Genomic DNA, 20,288 nt, shown 5'->3' with positions numbered 1-20,288 from the left:
ATTTAAAAATGTCATGGGGTGTTGTAAAATAAGTCTTTAAACATAGTACCAAGAGGAGATTCTTGGATCAAGAGCTAATCTTAAAGTGATTTTTAATTGGTAATTCGATTTTTTCTTTGACATAAAAAAAAAAGAAAAAGAATAAAAGACAAAGGTTTTTTTTTTTTTTGCTCTTAACTTAATTAATTACTTTTTTCCTAAATTAAAATGTATTTTTATACTTTATAAATGTAATATATATGAATTAGACTATAATTTCATAGGCACAGATTAAAGTTATATAAATGTATGTATGTATTTATATAGAATTGAACAAAAGATCATTCATAATTAATAATTTTATCCTTTTTAAACAGAAAAGAAAGAAAGAAAAGTGTTTGGCATAATTGGAACGTCTTCTGTGACTTCGCGCTCCGCAAGTTCAAGTTGACAAATATGCTCAAGAGAGCGCCAATAAAGAGAACAGCAACTCCTACAAAGATAAAGGAGATCCCCAAAAGTCTCTTTGGGATCCCACTTTTTTCCTGAGTGAATCGTAAAGAGATTTCCAATCTCCACTTTCCTTGAAATTAGGGTGCTGTTTAAGAAGGCATTCAATTTGAGGCTTTGTAAAATGAGCTTGTACGAGTTCTCGCCATATTCTTTTTTTCCTTAACAATGGACTCCATGACAATACAGGTTCTTGATGCATTTGTAAGGTCTTTTTTGTCGGATAGTCGTAAAAGAACTTCACGAACACATTCCTCTGGAAGAATTTGTACCAAATTTGGGTGATCCAAAGAACAGGGCATCAAGTCCTGTTTGTAACGATCCTGCATTCTCTCAACAAACTCTGTAATTTTCCGTCTTCGCTCAACGTGCTCCTGAAAAAGACGTGCACTCCCCAAATGACTGCCCCAAACATTATATATTGCCATTGTAGAATGAAGCTCTTGGAGTAAAGAATGCAAAACATCTTCATGAGATTGATTTTCATAGACGACATCCGCCATTTCTTCCAATAAACGAAAGAGAAGCTTCTGAGCCGCACCAGAGAGAGTCCTTAGTTTATCATGGCGTAGTAGAATATGCACGACACGAGCAACATAGCGAAATCTTCTAACATCTCTTAGAGCTCCAGGAAAGTCCAAACGCAAAATCCCTTCAGCGAGTTCATTAAACCCAGCAATTTCCTTTGTGCATTTTACCACGACGGGATAAGAGGGACAAATGACTTTCACCTCCTCGATTTTATCTCTTTCATCTTCCTCCTCATCCAGAGTTGTTTTCTGAGTTTCCTCTTGGATTTCTTCATAGTCCTCTTCGTCTACACTTGGAGCACGTTTGAAGGAATTGTTGGCCAATTTCATTTCAAAAATCCGTAGAAGTCTTTTGACGTGACATTTTGAGGGAGTCGGATCAGAGGCAGCTGTAGGCGCAACAGGGATATCAGATGTCAGGGATGACTTTTTTTCAGTTTTGACACTTTGAAAACACTTTTTCATTTCCCATCCTCCTTGATAACGAACCCATTCCTCTCCTGGGCCTCTCCAATCCTTGGACAAAAAAGGCATCCTCCTTTAGAAAATCACAGCTAAAATATAGATTTTTATTTTTTAATAAAAATCCTTTGACTAAATAAAGTACTTTTGACTCTTCTTATTTATTTCCAAAGTTCTTTGTGAGAATATACAAAAAATATGGAATGCTGCCGTATGAATGAGTATTTGTTACATAATATGTAGAAGTCAGCGTATTTATTCTCTCTTTGTTGCCAGCATCCTCCATTCGCCGATCCGCTCACTCTTTCTCTCAATATTCTCGGTTTTCAGTACAATACTACAAAGTATAAGAGGTAAGTAAATTGCGTTGCGTTAAAGCACTAAGCAGTTTCTTGCTCTTTGCATTGCGTCTGCGCATTTCTTTATATAATAATTAATATTTAGGTACTAGGTGTAGAAGTCTTCGTCCCATCTTCCAGGCATGCAAGTGTGATGATTAGATCTTTCTTCATTTATAAGTTATAATTTAAAGGCAAAACCTTTGTTTGTTTCATGTTCTGAAATTTTCTTTATTATGTCATGATTTCTCTATGACTCATTCCCTTGGCGAAATATTAATTGATTCAGTGAAATTTATGTAAACTTCTTAAATCCTCCTCCTCATTGAATCCTCGATCCATAATCATTATTGAACGACATTATATGCTACTGACAATCCACACAGGGTTCTCAAATTTTGAAATTAGTTCGGTGCGAGATTATTAATCTTACTATCTGACGTTAATACTCAATCGGGCTCTCAAGTTTATAAATAACTTCTGATAAATAAGGAGTAATGCACACAGCAAAATATTCATTAGCTTCGGATTGAACATTAAGAAGTATTCTACTTGTCGGTTGTTTTGAAGCATTTATGACGGGGTTGAGTGACCTCCATTTAAAACATTCTTTTTAAATGAAATATTTTGATTGATGAGGCTATAAGAAATGCAATGTATGGAGAGTAATATTATAATATTCAATTATTCAAAAAAATGCAATACAGGGCAGCAATCACGGAGGCCTGGGCCCCAATAATTATTTGAGTAGCAGTAGTATTTTTTGAACTATTAACATTGACTCATTCTTAGTCACACCAATCAGCCCCCATCCCCAATAGACAATAACTCACGGAGTTACCTCACTAGCACTAAAATTTGATTGTGACACAGTGAAAAAATGGCAAGATTCTTTTAAGCTGATATAATACCTATCAGTCACCGATATAATTTATATTAAGATGAATAGAAAAACAACAAACAGCTTATCCCTTAATTTTTCGTTATCAATTATAATATCCTCAGACATGATGGGTTATTCATATTGAAGTGGACTAATGGATTGACGAACATGGATTAGCATAATATTAGACAAGAGCATTGATTTCTACTTCACTATGATTCAGGATGTATAGGAAGAAGAGACGATTGGCTGTAGGGAGATAACCCAGAGAATATTTAGGGAGGCAGTCAAAGGTCGGGTCGTTGGAGAGCGCGAGGAAAACTGTAAAGTTCAGTACAGTTGGAGTCATCTAAAATTGCAATAGAAAAATGGTCTTCGTCTCTTCGTAAATCTTATTTCTTTTCCAAAGGGAACGAAACAGAAAGTATTACGTAGTTACTCAAATGACTGGAATCCTCAAAGTTGTATATCTAAGACTGTGAATTCAAACTTCCAATGGATAACTAGTCAAGTTATGAGAACCATAACAAGTGACTTATAGGCTCTCAATGACATTTGAATATGTAACTAGTAAGTTAGCTACGTTTGTAATAATGGTCTTCAGTGATATTTATCAAAGAATATGAATATTACATCACTATATATACTTTCAATCCACTTTGGAATGATAATCCGACTCCAACTTTATTAACTTGCAAAATTCCTTTATGAATTACTTGACGACAATTATACCAAAAATTAAATTTTTCGGGAAAAAAATTCAATTTTCCACAACTATTCACAAAAAATTCAATTTTTTGGGGAAAAAATTAAAAAATTAAAATTCAATTATAAACCTAAAAAAAAAAATCAAATATTAATTTTTTTCGAGAAAAAATTCAATCGTCCATAGCCATTCACAGGAAATTAAATTTTTGGAAAAATGATTCAAAAATTCATAGGTCTTCAAAAAAAAAACTAAATTATTTTGAAAAAAAATTGTAATATTAAATTTTTGGAAAAAAAATTGAAATATTAAATTTTGGGGAAAAATTTGAAATATTACATTTTTGAAAAAAAAATTCAAAAATCCACTGCTGTTCACAAAAATTAATATTTTGGTAAAAAATTTCAAAAATCAACAGCTATTCACAAAAAATTTCAAAAATCAACAGCTATTCACAAAAAATTTCAAAAATCAACAGCTATTCATAAAAAATTTCAAAAATCAATAGCTATTCACAAAAAATTGAAAAATTAAATTTCATTTATTAATTTAAAAAAAATAATCCATAGCAATTCAGAGGAAATTAAATTTAAAAAAAAAAATTGAAAAATTACATTTCAAATATTAAATTTTCTAGTAAAAAGCAATCATTCTTTAATTTGGGGGGGGGGAGGGGTTACATCCCCTCCTACAGACACCCCTTTCGCATTGACTTTTACCGATGTTACTATGTTGTATTCGTATCATGACGTCTAAATACAAGAAAAGCATTTCCGGTTTTTTTATAATAAGGCCTAGAATTATTGTTTCTTTCTAATACTGAGTCATAATTGCTAATTTCTTGCATAAATGTACATATGTATACATGCTTAGATTGGCATGGATTTTTTTTATTATTTCTATACCTGAATATATATCTATAACTCTCCATCTGCTGTTATTTTCGTACTCAAGCTACAATCTATTCACATTATCCTTCAAAAGGAAATGTAATTACTTACTTACGTGAAGCAACAAAGTCCTTCACATTTAATGAAAAAAATATATGTCTCATGTACTACCTTCAAAATTACTTTTTTTATTGTAATGCTACTTACCATAAATTTCTTGGAATGATCGTGAATGAAGTCATTTAGCTGCTATTTAATATTAACTAATAATTTGGGTTGTATATCCTAAGCCTTTTTTAGTTTGCAAATTTTGCCATCCTAAGCAGTTTTTATTTTAATTTTCTGAAGCTGTTATCATTATTGAGTAAATAACATATATGCAAGATTATTCCCCGTTCAGGTTCAGCAGTTCTAGCGGTCCAAGTTCTTTCATTTCGACGGTTTTGTTCTCGGTATCAGTTCAGCTTTATTGGTCTCGGTTCTTTCGTATACAGGCTCAGTTTGGTAACAGGGAGTTAAAACAAGATGCTTCGCAAGATAATTTGGGGTAAACGGGATCGCAGCTACCTTATTTGCGGAGTGCGTAGTGCCCCAAGTTCCAGTGGGGGCCCGAAAGATAAGGTTGCTTATGGTAATGGTTTTCAAATTGGACCGTGAGGGGAGGCTAGAGGGGTCACATGAAGATGTAGAATTAAGAATTGGTTTCAGTGGTACATAGTACACATGTTTCGTATAAAGGAGGCCTCCGCTAAAAATGTATTGGTGTAGGTGGATCTTGGGATAGTAAAGTTTGGGAGACCCTGGCTTAAGAAATATTATGGTTATTATATTATAGGGAGCCTGTAAAGCTTAGTAGCGGACCTGGATCCATAATCCCTTTCCTCTTTTATTTTCACCGTCAGGTGCCTAAAACCACTTTTCCTGATCCATAAGGAACCCTTAGTTATTTGTAACTCAGATACAATTCTATCACCCTGGCGACGTAGAAAAATCATTGGAAAACGCTGGAATTGCACACACAAAAAAACAAAAAAAACTCAAAAAATTCACGTATTCATGTTATGCTAATTTTTTTAATAATATATATTGTATTTTCTTTTTATATTCTATATATATAAAAAAAAGCATAAGAACCCAGACCGATAATCAATATATTGCAGTCTCGGTTCAACTTTATCGGTTCTCGAACTAGCGGTTCAAGAACCGGAACTGCTAGTCCGATAAGCGCAGAACCTAACAATTTGCAGAATGACTTGAAAGAGCGCAGCTTAGCTGTCATTACGTTTCATTTGATCAGATACAATCAGCTGTGACGAGGGAGGAAGGGGATTAGGAAATAAACAACAAAACAAGGACTTAAAAATCAAGTAACCAAAAACTGCCCGAAAAACTGGACTCGTAATACAAAAATCAAGTATACTCAGAATTCGTCAAACACTCGAGACACTTTTTTTGTACATAATATGTACAGCCCATAGATAAAGAAATACATAGGGATTTCCATGGGGAATTCGGCATATTAAGACTGTTAGTAAATTAAAATCTTCTGCCTACAACAATGAACATGAGCTGTGGCAAAAGATAGAATCAAATATGCTGTAAAATGTACATGTAGTGGTTAATTTATGAAAATGAGCAAATTCAATTTAAGCCCAACTTTTTTATTGAAGTATTTTGGCGAAAAAAAAACATGAATGATGCTTACATTAATTCGTCTGAGAAATCATTTAGCCCATTTCTGAACTTCTTAAATGGCTAGATATGATCAATCTTCGGATCACATGAAAATCTTTTAGTCCAAAGACAAATGTCCTCTGTCGATGGAATCATTTGTTTATTTTGAGAAGAGACATTACTTTTACAATTTTGTTTGAACTAATTGAAATAATCTATAACTAGGATATCTCAAGGATTTATTGTTTTGAAATCAAGATAAAGTTCCTTCATTTTAATTGCATTGTTTCTGTAAAAGTTCATATGAATTATAGCTCAAATCAGTACTAAAATATTGGTTGTACAATAGTTAAACTATTTTTGTCTGCTATAGTGTAGGTTCATGGGGGTTACCAGGAACGCAATATATATTTGTTTTTTTGGAGCCTATGTCTAAGCCAAAAAAAAAAATTGGCGTCATTCTCCCCATGGCCCAACGTCGTCTGGCGAAACTTGTAGTAACAACTACAGTAAAATTTGATTAAATGATTATCTATAAGAAAAAATAATTTGAAAAATATAAATCCTTGAGATAATCAGCTATGTCTAGGGAGGAAGAAGAAAATAAACAAGGACATTGGCAAGAATTACTCTGATGTTTTTTTTTTTGAGGAAAGATTGTAAGAAAGTATAAATGTAACGGCGTGAGAAATTGTTTATGAATCAACTCCGTTGGTGATTTGTCGAGATGAATTAAAATCCTTGAAAATCAAATGAATTTTTGAGGTAAACCCCATAATACTATATTTTACATTGTACTATTGAGGATCAAACACTATTCATTATAATTAGTAATATGTTGAACCTATTGTATGTTTCTTTGACACTGCTTGATAAAAGTTCAGAGAACTTTGAACAGAACTATATGTATGTACCGAGTGGTCCTTTAAAATCTGAGCACTTTGAATTTTATACTTCAACACGATATAGTTTATTAATTAACAATAGAATTTCAACAAAATGAATCCTATAAATAGATGTGTGTCTGATCTCTCTCACTCATTAATCTGCCCGCTATTAACGGCAATGACGGGTTCCAGTTGGCGGTGAAAGTCCTGCCACCTGCTGTGTATATAGTCCTCTGTCATGGAGTCACAGTACTGGCTGACAGTGGCTTTGAGTGCCTCGGTGTTTGCATGACGGGTACTGCAGGCCCTCCCGTCGAGATGCACCGAAAACGTGTAGTCAAGGTGATTAACATCAGGGCTGTAGGTGGTCAAAAGTGTCAAAAAAAGTTCAAAAGACTAATTAAAAGAGTTTTGCAACGAAAGAGATTGGATTCTTTCATTACAGGTGTCAAAAGTGGCCTCTCCGCCCTCACAAGGCTCTTTCCGCCCACTTTTTATATACCACTCTGGGCAGTCTCGTATGAAACTCCAAGATCATTTGCATTGTCCCTTATGAATTTGAAGGGATTTTCTTGGGTTCTTTTCCTTAATTCCGCCAGTTCCTGTTTGGCCTTTTTGACAGAGACCTTCATCCTCTCCAACGTTTTGGACTTACATACGGCGTAGACGGTGGTCCTGAAGACGCTCAACTGCTTGGAGTACGCGATTGGAAATACGTCGATCACGTTCACGTTCAAGTGTCATTTTCTCGAATTGTACGTAAGCTAGAGAGTTTAGGTTTGTTTTGTTTTGTAACTAAATGTTGATGCTTTAATATATCGAAATATTAGTATGAATTAGTATGTGTTGAGATTTCAATGTACCACCCGGTATACCTGCATGATTCTTAAATCCACTCCATAACATGATAACAAGAAAATGTTTTTCAATAATATATACATAATATGTAGTTAATAATATTATTTAATCACTGATTTCCTCATTTGCAAATGATCTCTGAAGTATATATGTTTGAACTAGGGGCCATCTCCCTAGATCCCGGGATGTTCAAATCATATTAAACGAATAATCACGATTTATACTGTCTAAACTCATTACTCAATTGTAATTATATAGGCTATAAAATATATTATTAAAAAAATATGTGTTGTAGTTGGAGTCATGGTGTCGGAGATGGGCATTATATTTACCAACTACAGATACCTAGTAGATATTATCTTAAAAATATGTTTCACAAACTTGAACTGTTCTGAGATTAGGGGTAAAATAGATGCAGTCCCCAGTCGAATTATCCCATATCTACGTATAAATTCCGGGCTGGGTTGTATTTTAAGCAACATATATCTTTTTTTAAACGTATGCTGAACGAAATTTAGACATTATTACTTTGACTAGTGACACTGAAATTGCCTCTCTACAAAAAATCCTCGAAAGGATCGAAGAATCAAAGGCATTGAATAAAACAAAGTATAATTATATTATTAATTATCAATGTGGTCACAAGGACCAAGGAACTTATTTGGCCATATGTTTATAATGTATATATTGTGAACGAGTACATATAAAAACAATTTATTTGTTAGTTTGTGTTAAAAATAGCCTTAAGATTTGTTTGTTAGCCTAGATTTAATATTATTTGATATTTTTAAAAGAAAGAAATTATCTTTACTTATTTTTTTCTTTCTTCGTGGGAGCAGGAGGAATGGAGAAACTCTTCACGAAGGTAAGTAATTTATATGTGTATGCTAGCATACATATGTTCTTTAGGGTGGGTCGTTTTGAAGGGGTTTGAACAACATAATTTGCGTTAAATATGAGATCGACGGATTGGGTTTAAGAAGTTCCTCAACAAATAGTCTACAATTTTAAAGTGACTATTTTTCGTATAAAGATTTTTTTATTGAGGATGCAAGGGAGTCCGTAGGGAGTGTGTTGGAGGGGGATGTAGCCTCCCCCCCCCCAAAGGAATTTTTGCTTTTTACACGAAAATATAATATTTTTTAAATTTTTTCCCAAAAATTTTTAAATTCTGTAAATAGCTATGAATTTTTTTCCAAAACAATAAATTTTTGTGAACAGCTGTGAATTTATGAAAAAATTTTCTAAAAAAAAAATATTTTTTGAACCCCTTCTCCAAAATATTTGATATTAAATCTTTTAAAGTTTATTTTGCAAAATTTAACTTTTCCTGAAAAACTGTGGATTTTCGAGTTTTTCTTCAAATACACTATGCCGCAGCGAAACGTGCAGTAATTGATTCCCGAGTACAATTTAGCCCATATTTTTGAAAATAAAAGAGAAGGAGAATTGAAATTTTTACCGGTTTATTGGGATGTCATTTTCTATATCATTTGTCAAAATGGCCTCCCTTGTCTGTCAGCATGGCCTCGCTCCTGAGGCAGAAGGCCAAGCACATTTTTTTCATCCAGTCATCGCACATGTCCTTCCACTCATTGTCCACCAGCCTTCTGAGACTCCACATTGGGTATTGAGGTCGCACAAACCTTCCTCTCAATGGCTTCTCACACCCCATAGTACAGGGAGTTCAGATCCTGGCTTGACAGCAGTCGAAAGTCCTTTGACCAGAATTTATGGGGAGCTTGGTTTTAGGATTTTTTGGAAAAAAATTAAAAATGATATTTCAAATATTCCATTTTTTTGAGAAAAAAAATTTAAAAAATTCATAACTATTAATGGTTTTTTGTTTTTTTTTAATTTTAAAAATTGGCCATCTTTCTCATGTCTTTCATCGGGCTCCCGTCTATTTTCTCCTTCGCCGAGTCCAAAAAGGCTGAAAACCGAATTTTGTTGAGGCCACCCCTGCCAGGACTCACTGGGAGGCTCAGGCTATCCTTTTTCAGCTTCTTCACCTTGAAGACGAGCCTTTCCGAGTAGTCGACGATCATGACAGTTTCTGCTACCTTGCCATTGGCATCGAGCCTGTAGGATATCCTTTTTCTTTGAACATCCATCGTCACTCCTGATCGTAATACAAATGCTTTTTTTGTTTTTTTAAATGGTTTTAATTGGATTATAGAATAATCTCATGTAACTTAAAATAGTTTAAAATAAGGGGTACGAGCTATAAGTAAGTTTAAATCCTACTTCATGATTCGTTGCTGCAGACTGTAACTATGGATTTTTGAAAAAAAAAGATACTAAAATTTAATTTTTTTTGAAAAAATTTCACTCCCCACCCCCAAAAAAAAAACGCAGATGGGATGACTAACCCTTTTTATTCACTCTAGCGTAAGGACAAGATTACCCTACTTATTTTTATGAAGGACTTATGATAATTAATTAATTATTCCTAATACAAAATTTAAATACTTCTGTTTGGCTTCTTGATGCATAAAGATAACACAATATCTTACAGAAAATACAATCTTTGATTCGTGGGACCTATAGTTTTTTCAATAAGAAGGAAATTTAAACCATTTCATTATTATTATTATAGGGGGAAAAGCACCAGTAAACTTTCTCAAAGAATTAAATTTCTGACCTCAATCGCACAAACATTGTTCACTTTGACCTGTTTTGGGAAAAATGCCCATTTTGCTCTGTGTTGTATGAAAATGGCTACTTTTTCTAAACTGTTATGAAATGGATATAGAAAATTGTGGTTCTAGGTATACAACACAACAGCTTTTGATGATTTTTTTAGGGAAAATCTACCTGCCTAAACCTTCCTTCATTAGGCTCCCTTTTTGGAGATAAAATATGCATATAAATAAATCAGAGTTATGATTACATGATTGGATATGGGAGGAAGCCAGATGGTAACAACAGCCAATTAGAAGCACGGGAAGTTTAGGTCACAATTTGCTGTTGTATAATCCCCATTGAATCTTGCAACAAATAATTAAATACTTTTGTACCAAACTGCTAAATCCTGATCCTCCATTTATGCTCCTGACTCCTGAAGATCTCAGCAACTTAGAAATTCCTTCAACGTCCAATGTGGACGTCTTTTAGTATGTTTAAAACTATCAATACTTATCAAAGGAATACATTAACGTAAGAAAATCTTTCTAAAAATTTGATTTGTCGATATAATATTGCAAAATAAAAAAGAACGAGTTCATTACTTTAAATTATTCTTATCAAACTGTATTTTTCTTTAATTACAAATTGCTCAATTTTGATATTTTGAGTACTCATTTTTCAAAATTTTGGCCCAAAAAAATCGCTCTAAAATCTTAAGTCTAGTAATAATGGAAAAGATATATACAAAAATCCACAAAATATGCTTAAACTAAGCCCTAATTAATTGGGGAACCTCCTAAATATGTTCAATCGAATATATGAAATTTGGCATAGAATAATCTTTCATTGAATTACAAATTTACCAATACTAAGGGATGCCACCCATAATTTCACAATATCCCAAGATACCCCCCCTCCTAAAAATCCCAAGAATCAACACTGAAATCCTACGACAGTACTAATAGCTTACAGAAATATCAATATAATTTGACACTACTTCCTTTGAATCAGTTATATTTCATATTCTTCTTCAGCTTCAATAATACCCGCTGACAAGTGTATAAAATTATTTTTTTGTTTGCGTTTTAAGCCTATCTTTGCATCGTTATCGAACATTTCTTTTTCAAGATTATTTATTAAGGCTATAGGAGGCTACCCGTTCAAACTTATTACACCATTCATTCTAAAATATTATTTAGCCCCAGTCAGATCAAATGAGAACGAGTTGAAAACTACTCAAGGAGTAGTAAACTCTGTGGTTTTTAGATAAACAAAGTTTGAGGATATACCGAGTGGTAAATTAAAATTTGAATACTTTGAAGTATAAACTTCAACATGATACGATTTATTAATTAACAGTAGAATTTGAACAAAATTAATAACACAAATAAATGTGTGTCTGAGTTCTCTTAATCTTTCATGTAGCCGCCCTTAGTGGCAATGATGGCTTCCAAGCGGCAACGGAAGGTAGTTGTAGTCCTCTGTCATGGTGTCCCAGTGCTGGCTGACGTGGCTTTGAGGGCCTCAGTGTTTGGATGACGGACACGTAGGCCTTCCCCTCGCCATACACCTAAAAAATGTAATAAAGGTTGTTGACATTAGGGCTGTAGGGGGGGGGCAAAAATGTAAAAAAAAAAGTTGAAAAGAACTCAAAAGGCTCATTCAAAATAGTCTTGCAACAAAGGAAATAGGTTTCTTTAATTTCTGGTGTCAAAAGTGGCATCTCCAACCTCACAAGGCTCTTTCCACACACTTTTTTGATAGCTCTCTGCACAGTCTGGTGTGAAACTCCAAGAGCTCTTGCATGGGCCCTCATTCTCATGGGTCAATCCCCTTAAGTTGATGGGATTAGCCTCAACTATTTTCCTTAGCTCCTCCAGGTCAATTTTTGTCTTTTTGACAGAGCCCTTTTGGCCTTACTCCTGGGGATGCCCATCTGCTTAGATTGTACGAATAAAAATTCGTGAATCATGTTAAAGTGTCATTTTCTTGACTTGTACGTAAGCTAGAGAGCTCAGGCTTGGTTTTTTAATAACTAATTGTTAATTGCTTTAATATATCGAAATATGAATTAATATCAATCACTCAGCCTTAATTAATTATTCAATTAGTAAGTGTTCAGATTTCAATTGACCACACGATAATTAACATCGTCAAACAAAAATAATGGAGTACTGTTGCATGTACAGAGTGAAGTAGTAAAACGTTCACTGTTAATTAATGTTTATTTTCTCATTAATATATATTAATTCAGCCATCCTTTGTGTATAAGCAAACTAGATTAAACATTTTGTCATCATGAGTGAGCAAAAAGCCAAAAGGCAGCGCATCTTAGATCTCAAAGATGCTGAAATTAAGGTGGCTAGGATTATGGAAATTATGAAGCCTGATTTTCAAGGTAGGCAAGATGAATAATAATGGAGAAGACCTCTCCAGGAAAGTGGGAAGTGAGGGACACAATTCAAATTGGGAGTTCCTGTCCAGCTTGGAGAATAAAATCAAAGAAGACCCTTCATAATCGATGAATCACATCGCCAACGACTTCTCCTTGGCTGTTAGGATCATCAGGAGGGCTATGAAGGACGACTTGGATTGTCCTCATGTACAAGGACCCAACGTCACCTTATGACAGAGGTCATGAAGGCCAGGAGGCTCGAGAGTCCACGTTTTCCTGCCAAGACTTGGACATTTTGATAAAAATCATCCCTAACATTCCAAGATCTTGAGACTCATTCTAAGGAGTGGCGGCATCCCTCCCAACAGCCCCCATCATCAATTTCTAAAAGTCTGATTTTCGACCCACACTAATCTACATGGACGTAATATCTAAGTGAAATAGGTAATTTTGAACTTTGTTAATGTATTTCCCTTCTCTAAGTAGTCTATATGAATATGTATAATAAGTGGATCGTAAAAAACAATTTTTGTTCCTATTGAGGGAGAAAAGTAAATATTTATAGAATTTTTTGTTGGAATCACTTCAAAAAATGTTGTTGTATTTTGGGATGGAGGTAACTCAACATCCACGTCATGGTCTCTCATCCCAATTCATGAGAAATCTGTTGAGAATTTATGTATATTTATTATTTTCTATAATTGATAAATCAACATAAAAAGAATCTTGAACTAAAATCAGGAACAGAAAAAAATTCCAATTTGTTTTTTTACTTCATAATATATATAGGTACAGCCCAATGCTTTATGACCATATTTGAGTCAAATATAGGTTTATAAATCAAATTTGTGGGATGAGCTAAGGTACCCAAGAAATTTAGCTATAATTTCGATCCTTTATTAAATTATTGAGACTGAATTTGGCAGCAATATGACCTTTTTCATAGAATCTATCAATTCCTTATTCTTTCATTGTGAATTTTGACTATATTAAGTGCAATTAATGTGCGCACCCAAGAGGTTTCTTGATAGAAATTGACGAATATATTTGTCGAAGAAGAATACAAATGTAATCTGCACTCTATTTTTGACAAAAATAATTCTAAATTGCTCTTGTGTTGGTAGGACACAAATCTTTGACACCATCTATGTTGGGGTGTCCGCAGGATTATATTTGGGGGTAGGGCTCCCTTTTCGGAATTAAAAAAAAAATACCAAAAAGTAAAAAAATTAAAAAATTAAATTTTATGGAGAATAATTTCAAAAATCTACATCTGTTTCCAAAAAATTAAATTATTTGGAAAAGAATTCAAAAATCCACAGCTGTTTACAGAAAATTAATTTTTTGGAAACAAATTAAAGAAATTAAATTAAATTTCAAATATTAAATTTTTTTCAAACCTGATTGAACATTCATTTGTGCTCATAAAAGACGGAGAGTAACCCTAAGGATTTGTTATGGAGATATAATTGTAACCCCTTGTTGAACTCAGAATAAAATTGGAGATTGACATGGGAGTAATACAGACAAATGTCGTTGTTTACATCCTTTTTTCCATTCATTTCTTGTAGCTGATCTAAGGAAACGTCATGGGTATTATACTTTCTCTCCTTCAATACATTCTTCAAATAGTTAAGGGTCCCCTATTGATTATCGCTTTCCTTTTTTGAACATACCCATTCTACACTGGATTTTCCTGTGTGCGATAAGTAAAGCTGGTATTTGTGTAAGAGCGTGAGGAAAAGGCGGGAGGGAGACATATGGCATTACTGAATTAAGACCCTTAATAATATCACCTGCTTTTTTCATGATTTTGGTGGAAGAAAATTAATTAATGCTATCAAGAGGTGACTCTTTTACATTGAAAATAACATTCGCACAGGGAAAATATTATAATTATATTTAAATTAATATATATTTACCCTCTTTGATTACAACATCACGGTATCCACTTTGCTATAACCTCATTTTTAACAACAAGGGAGAGTAGCTAGAGCTCAAATTAGGAAATAAAATAAAAGCTGGGTACGGGATAAAAAATATAAAATGAGAGTTTAGATGAGGTTTAGCAATGAGCGTGTGTAGCTAAAGCTGAGCCAGAAAGTACTTTGGTTTCTACACTAAAGTAACTAAGTACTTGGCTAATTACATTATATGAAAAAAAAATCATGAGATGTTACTTGTTATTCATAGGGGTATAAAATAAAAGGTGGGATGTTTGTAAAGAAAAAAATTAATATAGTGAATAGAAAAAGGAAAAACGCCTAAGCGTGTGCTCTTTCTCCTTTTTCCTTCATTATTTAATCAGTAAGTAGGTGTGTTAACTACTCCCTTTAAAAGAAGAATTCTCCCCTATCTTTGGTGTAAATTGAGTTACAAATGCATGATAGAAATCAGTTCGATCCGAATGAATACCGTAATGTAGTAATCAAAGATCCACAATGTTTTTTTGTTGTTTTTTTTTGTATATTTTACAACTTTTCCGTTTCAATTTATTCTTTTAAAATTTCTCTATATTTTTTCCATGATTTTGAATCACTCCCAAAAATTGTAGACAATTATTCTAATTGGTACCTTAGAACTGATTCAGTGAACGAATCTTATTAGTGAATTGATTCATGTCATTCATTTCACTAATTAGAGTCAATATTCCCAGCACTAAAACAAATCCTATGACCTTACATTAAGTGGATTGCGTAATGAAGATTTCACTTGATAGTTAACGTTAAATGAATGGCTATGAGAATAAGTTATCATTATTAATATTAAAAAATGTTATATGCATTAATAAAGTTCTAGAGTTTTCTCCTGGATATTTAAAATAGCATCAACTCTTACTTCCTTCAATCCAAAAGGATGTTCCAATAAAGGAACTGTGTCATTTCACTATGTGACCATGAGATACAATTCGAGTACTCTGTAACTGATACAATTATATTAAATTGAGTGAACCATCTGTTCTTGTACAAAAAAAAACTTAATATTTGTGGTGAAAAAGTAACATTGACTCAACTTAAGAGCCATTTCGAGAGTAAAAATAGTTTATGAATTTATAAAAACACTGAGGGATATATCCATACATGATTCATGTACCAATACAGTCTTTAAAAAAAAAGAGTATAACATACAAGGAGCAAATAAATCAAATGAATGAAATCTCACAGGGGTTTAGTTCTACTCAAAAAAGCGTATGTCTGGACTCTGGAGTAGAGTTATTTTTGATCCAAGAAATAACAATGAAGGCATGTAGTACAGGATAGTTAATTGAAATATGGACCATTATTAATTCAATAATTAATTAAAATTGAGTGATTGATTGAAATTAATTAATATTCCGAGACATTAAAGCATAAGCTATTAGTTACAAAACAAAACAAATCTGAGCTCTCTAGTAATTGACAAATTTCCATTCGTACATTCCTTGACGCTGGAAAAATCCCGACGGAAGTCTCCAAGCAGTTGTACCACAATACATCCTGGCTCTGCCTTGTTCCTGGGCTTTGTGGCTTCTGACAGCAAGGCATCCCCTCTATACTGTTTTTCATAAATACATCCATACATCTTTTCATAAAGACTCATAAACTTTGCTTTACGAATATAGATAAATCATTAATTAAATCTCGCAGGGGTTTTGCATTTTGTATCATAACAAAGCTATCCGCATGATGGGTGCCGCGATTTCTCACGCTTGACCAAAAACGAAATCGTGTAAAGTGTTGCAAAGACGGTTTGCAGCTGTTTCGGAAAAATCCGCTGGACATTAAGCGCCGTTTCATCACTGTGGATGAAACATAAATACATCACTACACTCCTGAAATCAAACAACAATCTACACGATGGGTTATCAAGGGGGAATCTGACCCAAAAAAGCCAAAGACCGTTCCTTCGGCCGGAAAGATTATAGCGACTATATTTTGGGGTTTGCAAGGAATAATCCTCATCGACTATTTGGAAAAGGGTAAAACTATTATAGCTGCAAATTATTCATCGTTATTGGACCGTTTGAAAACCGAGCTGGAAGAAAAACACTCACGATTGGCAACAAAAAAGTCATTTTCCTTCACTACAATGCACTAGCTCACACCTCAGCAGTTGTGGTCGCACAATCAAAGGAAATTGGGTTCCAACTCGTTTCACATCCTTTCCATTCTCCAGACTTGGCTCCCTTGGACGACTATTTGTTCCCCAATTTGAAGAGATGACAGGGGGGGGGGATTTTATTCAAACAAGGAGGTGATTACAGAAACGAATGGCTATTTTTTAGACTCGGACAAATCCGGTTATTCTGAAGGGGGAACAGCAAACTAGAGAAGCGAAGGACAAAGTGCATAAGCCTAAAAGGAGACTATTATTAAGCTGCATAGTAAACATTTAGGCCTCCCTATGGGTTGGAAAAAAAAATAGTGTCTTCTCTGAGGGGAATAAATGATGATAAAAAGTTTGCCGTCCAGTTACAAATCTCTACAGATTCTATTAAATATACTAGGCCCTGCAAGGACTGTGGGAAACTATATAATAACACACTTCATGCGTTTGTGGACTGCCCTGCCATCTATATCCTACAATATTTTGTATCCATAAATCTAAAAGGGCTGACGAATGGGGAAGAACAATATGTTAAATGTCTTGTTCTTTTTGGAATTTCAAAGAAGAAGGGTGGAACTTCCGAGGTAACAAGGGCTCTTGACTTTGCAATTCTTAATTGTAAAGCCCTCATCACCAGCTGACTAACTAACTATCAGCCTATTCGTATCATCTTCGCAGCTTCAACCCGCTATGTCTCTCTCACAATGAAAATTCCTAAATCAGGATGTGAGTCATGGAATTTTGCAGGGGAAGAAATCCGGTACATTCCATCGACTTCACGGAATCATATCGTCGAAGTATTTTAAAAAGGTTTTTAAAATTTTTAACAAATATTGATAATAATTGTTAATTTGCATGTTTACTGTTTTTTTTTTTATTGATATTTAGTTGAAATTCTACCCCGGAGCATTAAGTATAAACTATAATGTTTATTTATGTAATTTTTTAGGCAATTGCTCCGGTTTCTTTATATATATGTATGTTCTATATAATATATAAGCCAAATAAAGAATGTTAAAAAAACAAAAACATTTAGTAGCTTTTATTTTTGAGCAGACTTTTCAAACCACCCTCATATTCATAAAAAAGAAATGATTTGATCAATAGACTTGGTTATTATTTATTCAAACTTGCAATTAAAAAGGTTGGAGAATAAATATTGATCAAGTTCCGATTTTTCAATTTTACAGTATTGAAATGACAGGATTAAAAATTAAGTAAATACCCGATTCAGATTAAGTTTGACAATTACTTTACAAGTATCATGTCTGGCATATATTATTTCAAATAATTTAGTATAAATAAAATGGTTTTATAGTCCTAACAATATTTTTTTTTAAATAGACCTTGAAAAATCGTTTCTCCCATTAGCATTAAAAAAGTCCTCGTACAATGCGGATTTTTCTTGTTCTCAAAAATCGTGATAAGCGGGGACTCCAGTATACATATATATTTCTACATACTTCATTAATTTATCACAATAATAGATTGTTCTCTGCTCGCATCGACTCTTCAACTGTGCTTCTCTCCCAGTACCTCTGGAGTATCCCGCAATCTTTTGTCTTTATGTATATTACAAGTATGAACCAACTCGTTTCTTTGTTCTAATTAATATTCTTCCAATTAGAGTTGTTGGGCTTTGAGGATTGAATAAGATAAAGATACCTATACAGTTTGAGGTTTAAAGTAGGAATATAATTTAAAAAAATTAGAAATTCAATGCCTGAGATGGGACATTGAGTATCAGGGAATATAAAATTCCAAGGAACTTAAAAAAACCGTGCAATTGGCCAGCTAACCTTACTCAGACATCAAGAAAATCTTTCTACTGGATACTAGAACCGGAGATATTTCTGATGGGCATGAATTTATAAAGCAATGTGGTACAATATCATCTGACACATCGATTTTTCAGGCATTTCACTAAGTTCCTTTAAATATAGAGAAGGACTTAACTAAAGACCAAATGGGGAATCTGTAGTTATATAATAATAATTATATTATCACTTTAAGATCCCTCATTTGTTCTTTAGTTTTAAACATTTATTAGAGATGTGCCACGAGGAAAACTCGTACATTGATAATCGAGTTTTATGAAGTAAATGAAAACAGATACAAAAACTGGACTCATGGGCATAAATCGCCAAGTATTACTCGGAACTCGTCGAAACCTCAGAACTCATCAAAACTTGGGATGATCTGTTTGTTTGTTGTTTTCGAGCCCATTATAACTTGTAAATCTTCCTCAACTGGCTTCCTTCTCTGTTCAATTTAGAACTAATGTTTTCCCAGAGGCATCACTATGTTGACTTTTGTGAAATCTGTACTTTTAATCCCAATTCGTTTTAAAAGTAATCCGTGTTTGAATGTTTAAGTCTAGCAGTCGACATTGCTTGGAATTACTTAGGTTATTAACTACACACTCAAAAGTCATCCCCAGACCAATAGACGTACGACAACATAGTATGTATTAATATAAATTAATGAATATTTCTAAATCAATAAAGGAAGGGGTCGCTATTAAACATAAATTATCATGTTTAAATCTGATTTTCATACTATTAGCTACAAATTTGTTTGACGCATTCCTTGAAATTTAAGCTTAAACATAATCCCCGTTCCTCTTGAGCGTTTCAGTATTAGGATATTAACTTTATAACTATCATAATCTTTTTCCTTTAAATAGTATTTATTTCTTGAAATGAATTGATTGTTTAAAATTTTAATATGTATTCGACAAGTAATAATAATTTAGCATTCAAGAATTTCAATGATGAGAAAAGTAATAGTTGAATAATGAAATATTTCAATTTGAACAGTCATTTTTATCTTTTCGAATGTATAGTCACAAGATTGAAAAGTTAAAACATTACAAATCTTATACCAGTTTTTAATTCAAATTGCCACTTGGTAAACATCTATGAAGTCGTATTAAATTATTTTATTAATATTCTACAATAGTACTTTAGAATTATCAGTCTGTAAATATGTCCAGAAAGAAAATAAGTTGTCTGGACCTCGAAAAAAAATAAATAATGCTTGATCGAAAGGCATCTATGATTCCGATCAAAGTTCTTAAAAAATTATGCATTATCTCAGTAATTCTTTTTTTTTAAATATTTTTAGAAAAACTGTTAGTGAGTAATTCCTTTAGTATTTTTGCAGCAAATTCAACTTGCGCCACAATCAAATCCATATTTAAAGATGGATTGCAGATAATATTTTATATCAATGAAACTTTTTTAATGATTGAAGTATTAAGTTTGATGTTATTTTAGTTAAAGAATTTGAACAAGTATTTTTATTTATAATTTTTTCCAAATCATTTTTCTTCATCGAATCATAGTTATGGATATATATAATTAGTGAATTAATTATATTTACCTTGCATTATGTATTCTAAGTTATATATAAAAAATAAGGTTATCCCATTTTTGTATGAAATAATTAACATTGTGAATA

At 33.0% G+C, this 20,288-nt stretch overlaps 1 protein-coding gene across 1 annotated transcript; it reads right to left on the bottom strand.

Annotated features, from left to right (window-relative positions):
- Window positions 1-212: 212 nt before the first annotated feature.
- LOC121125048 (F-box only protein 25) lies at window positions 213-2,631 on the bottom strand. Its single transcript, XM_071891513.1, is given in 3 exon segments — window positions 213-522; window positions 524-646; window positions 648-2,631. Coding segments are annotated over 3 exon segments (1,203 nt in total). The 5' UTR covers window positions 1,554-2,631; the 3' UTR covers window positions 213-348.
- Window positions 2,632-20,288: the final 17,657 nt, after the last annotated feature.

Source organism: Lepeophtheirus salmonis, chromosome 10 (genome assembly GCF_016086655.4).
Source record: "Lepeophtheirus salmonis chromosome 10, UVic_Lsal_1.4, whole genome shotgun sequence".
NCBI lineage: Eukaryota > Metazoa > Arthropoda > Copepoda > Siphonostomatoida > Caligidae > Lepeophtheirus > Lepeophtheirus salmonis.
This window is presented reverse-complemented; position numbering and strand designations above follow the sequence as displayed.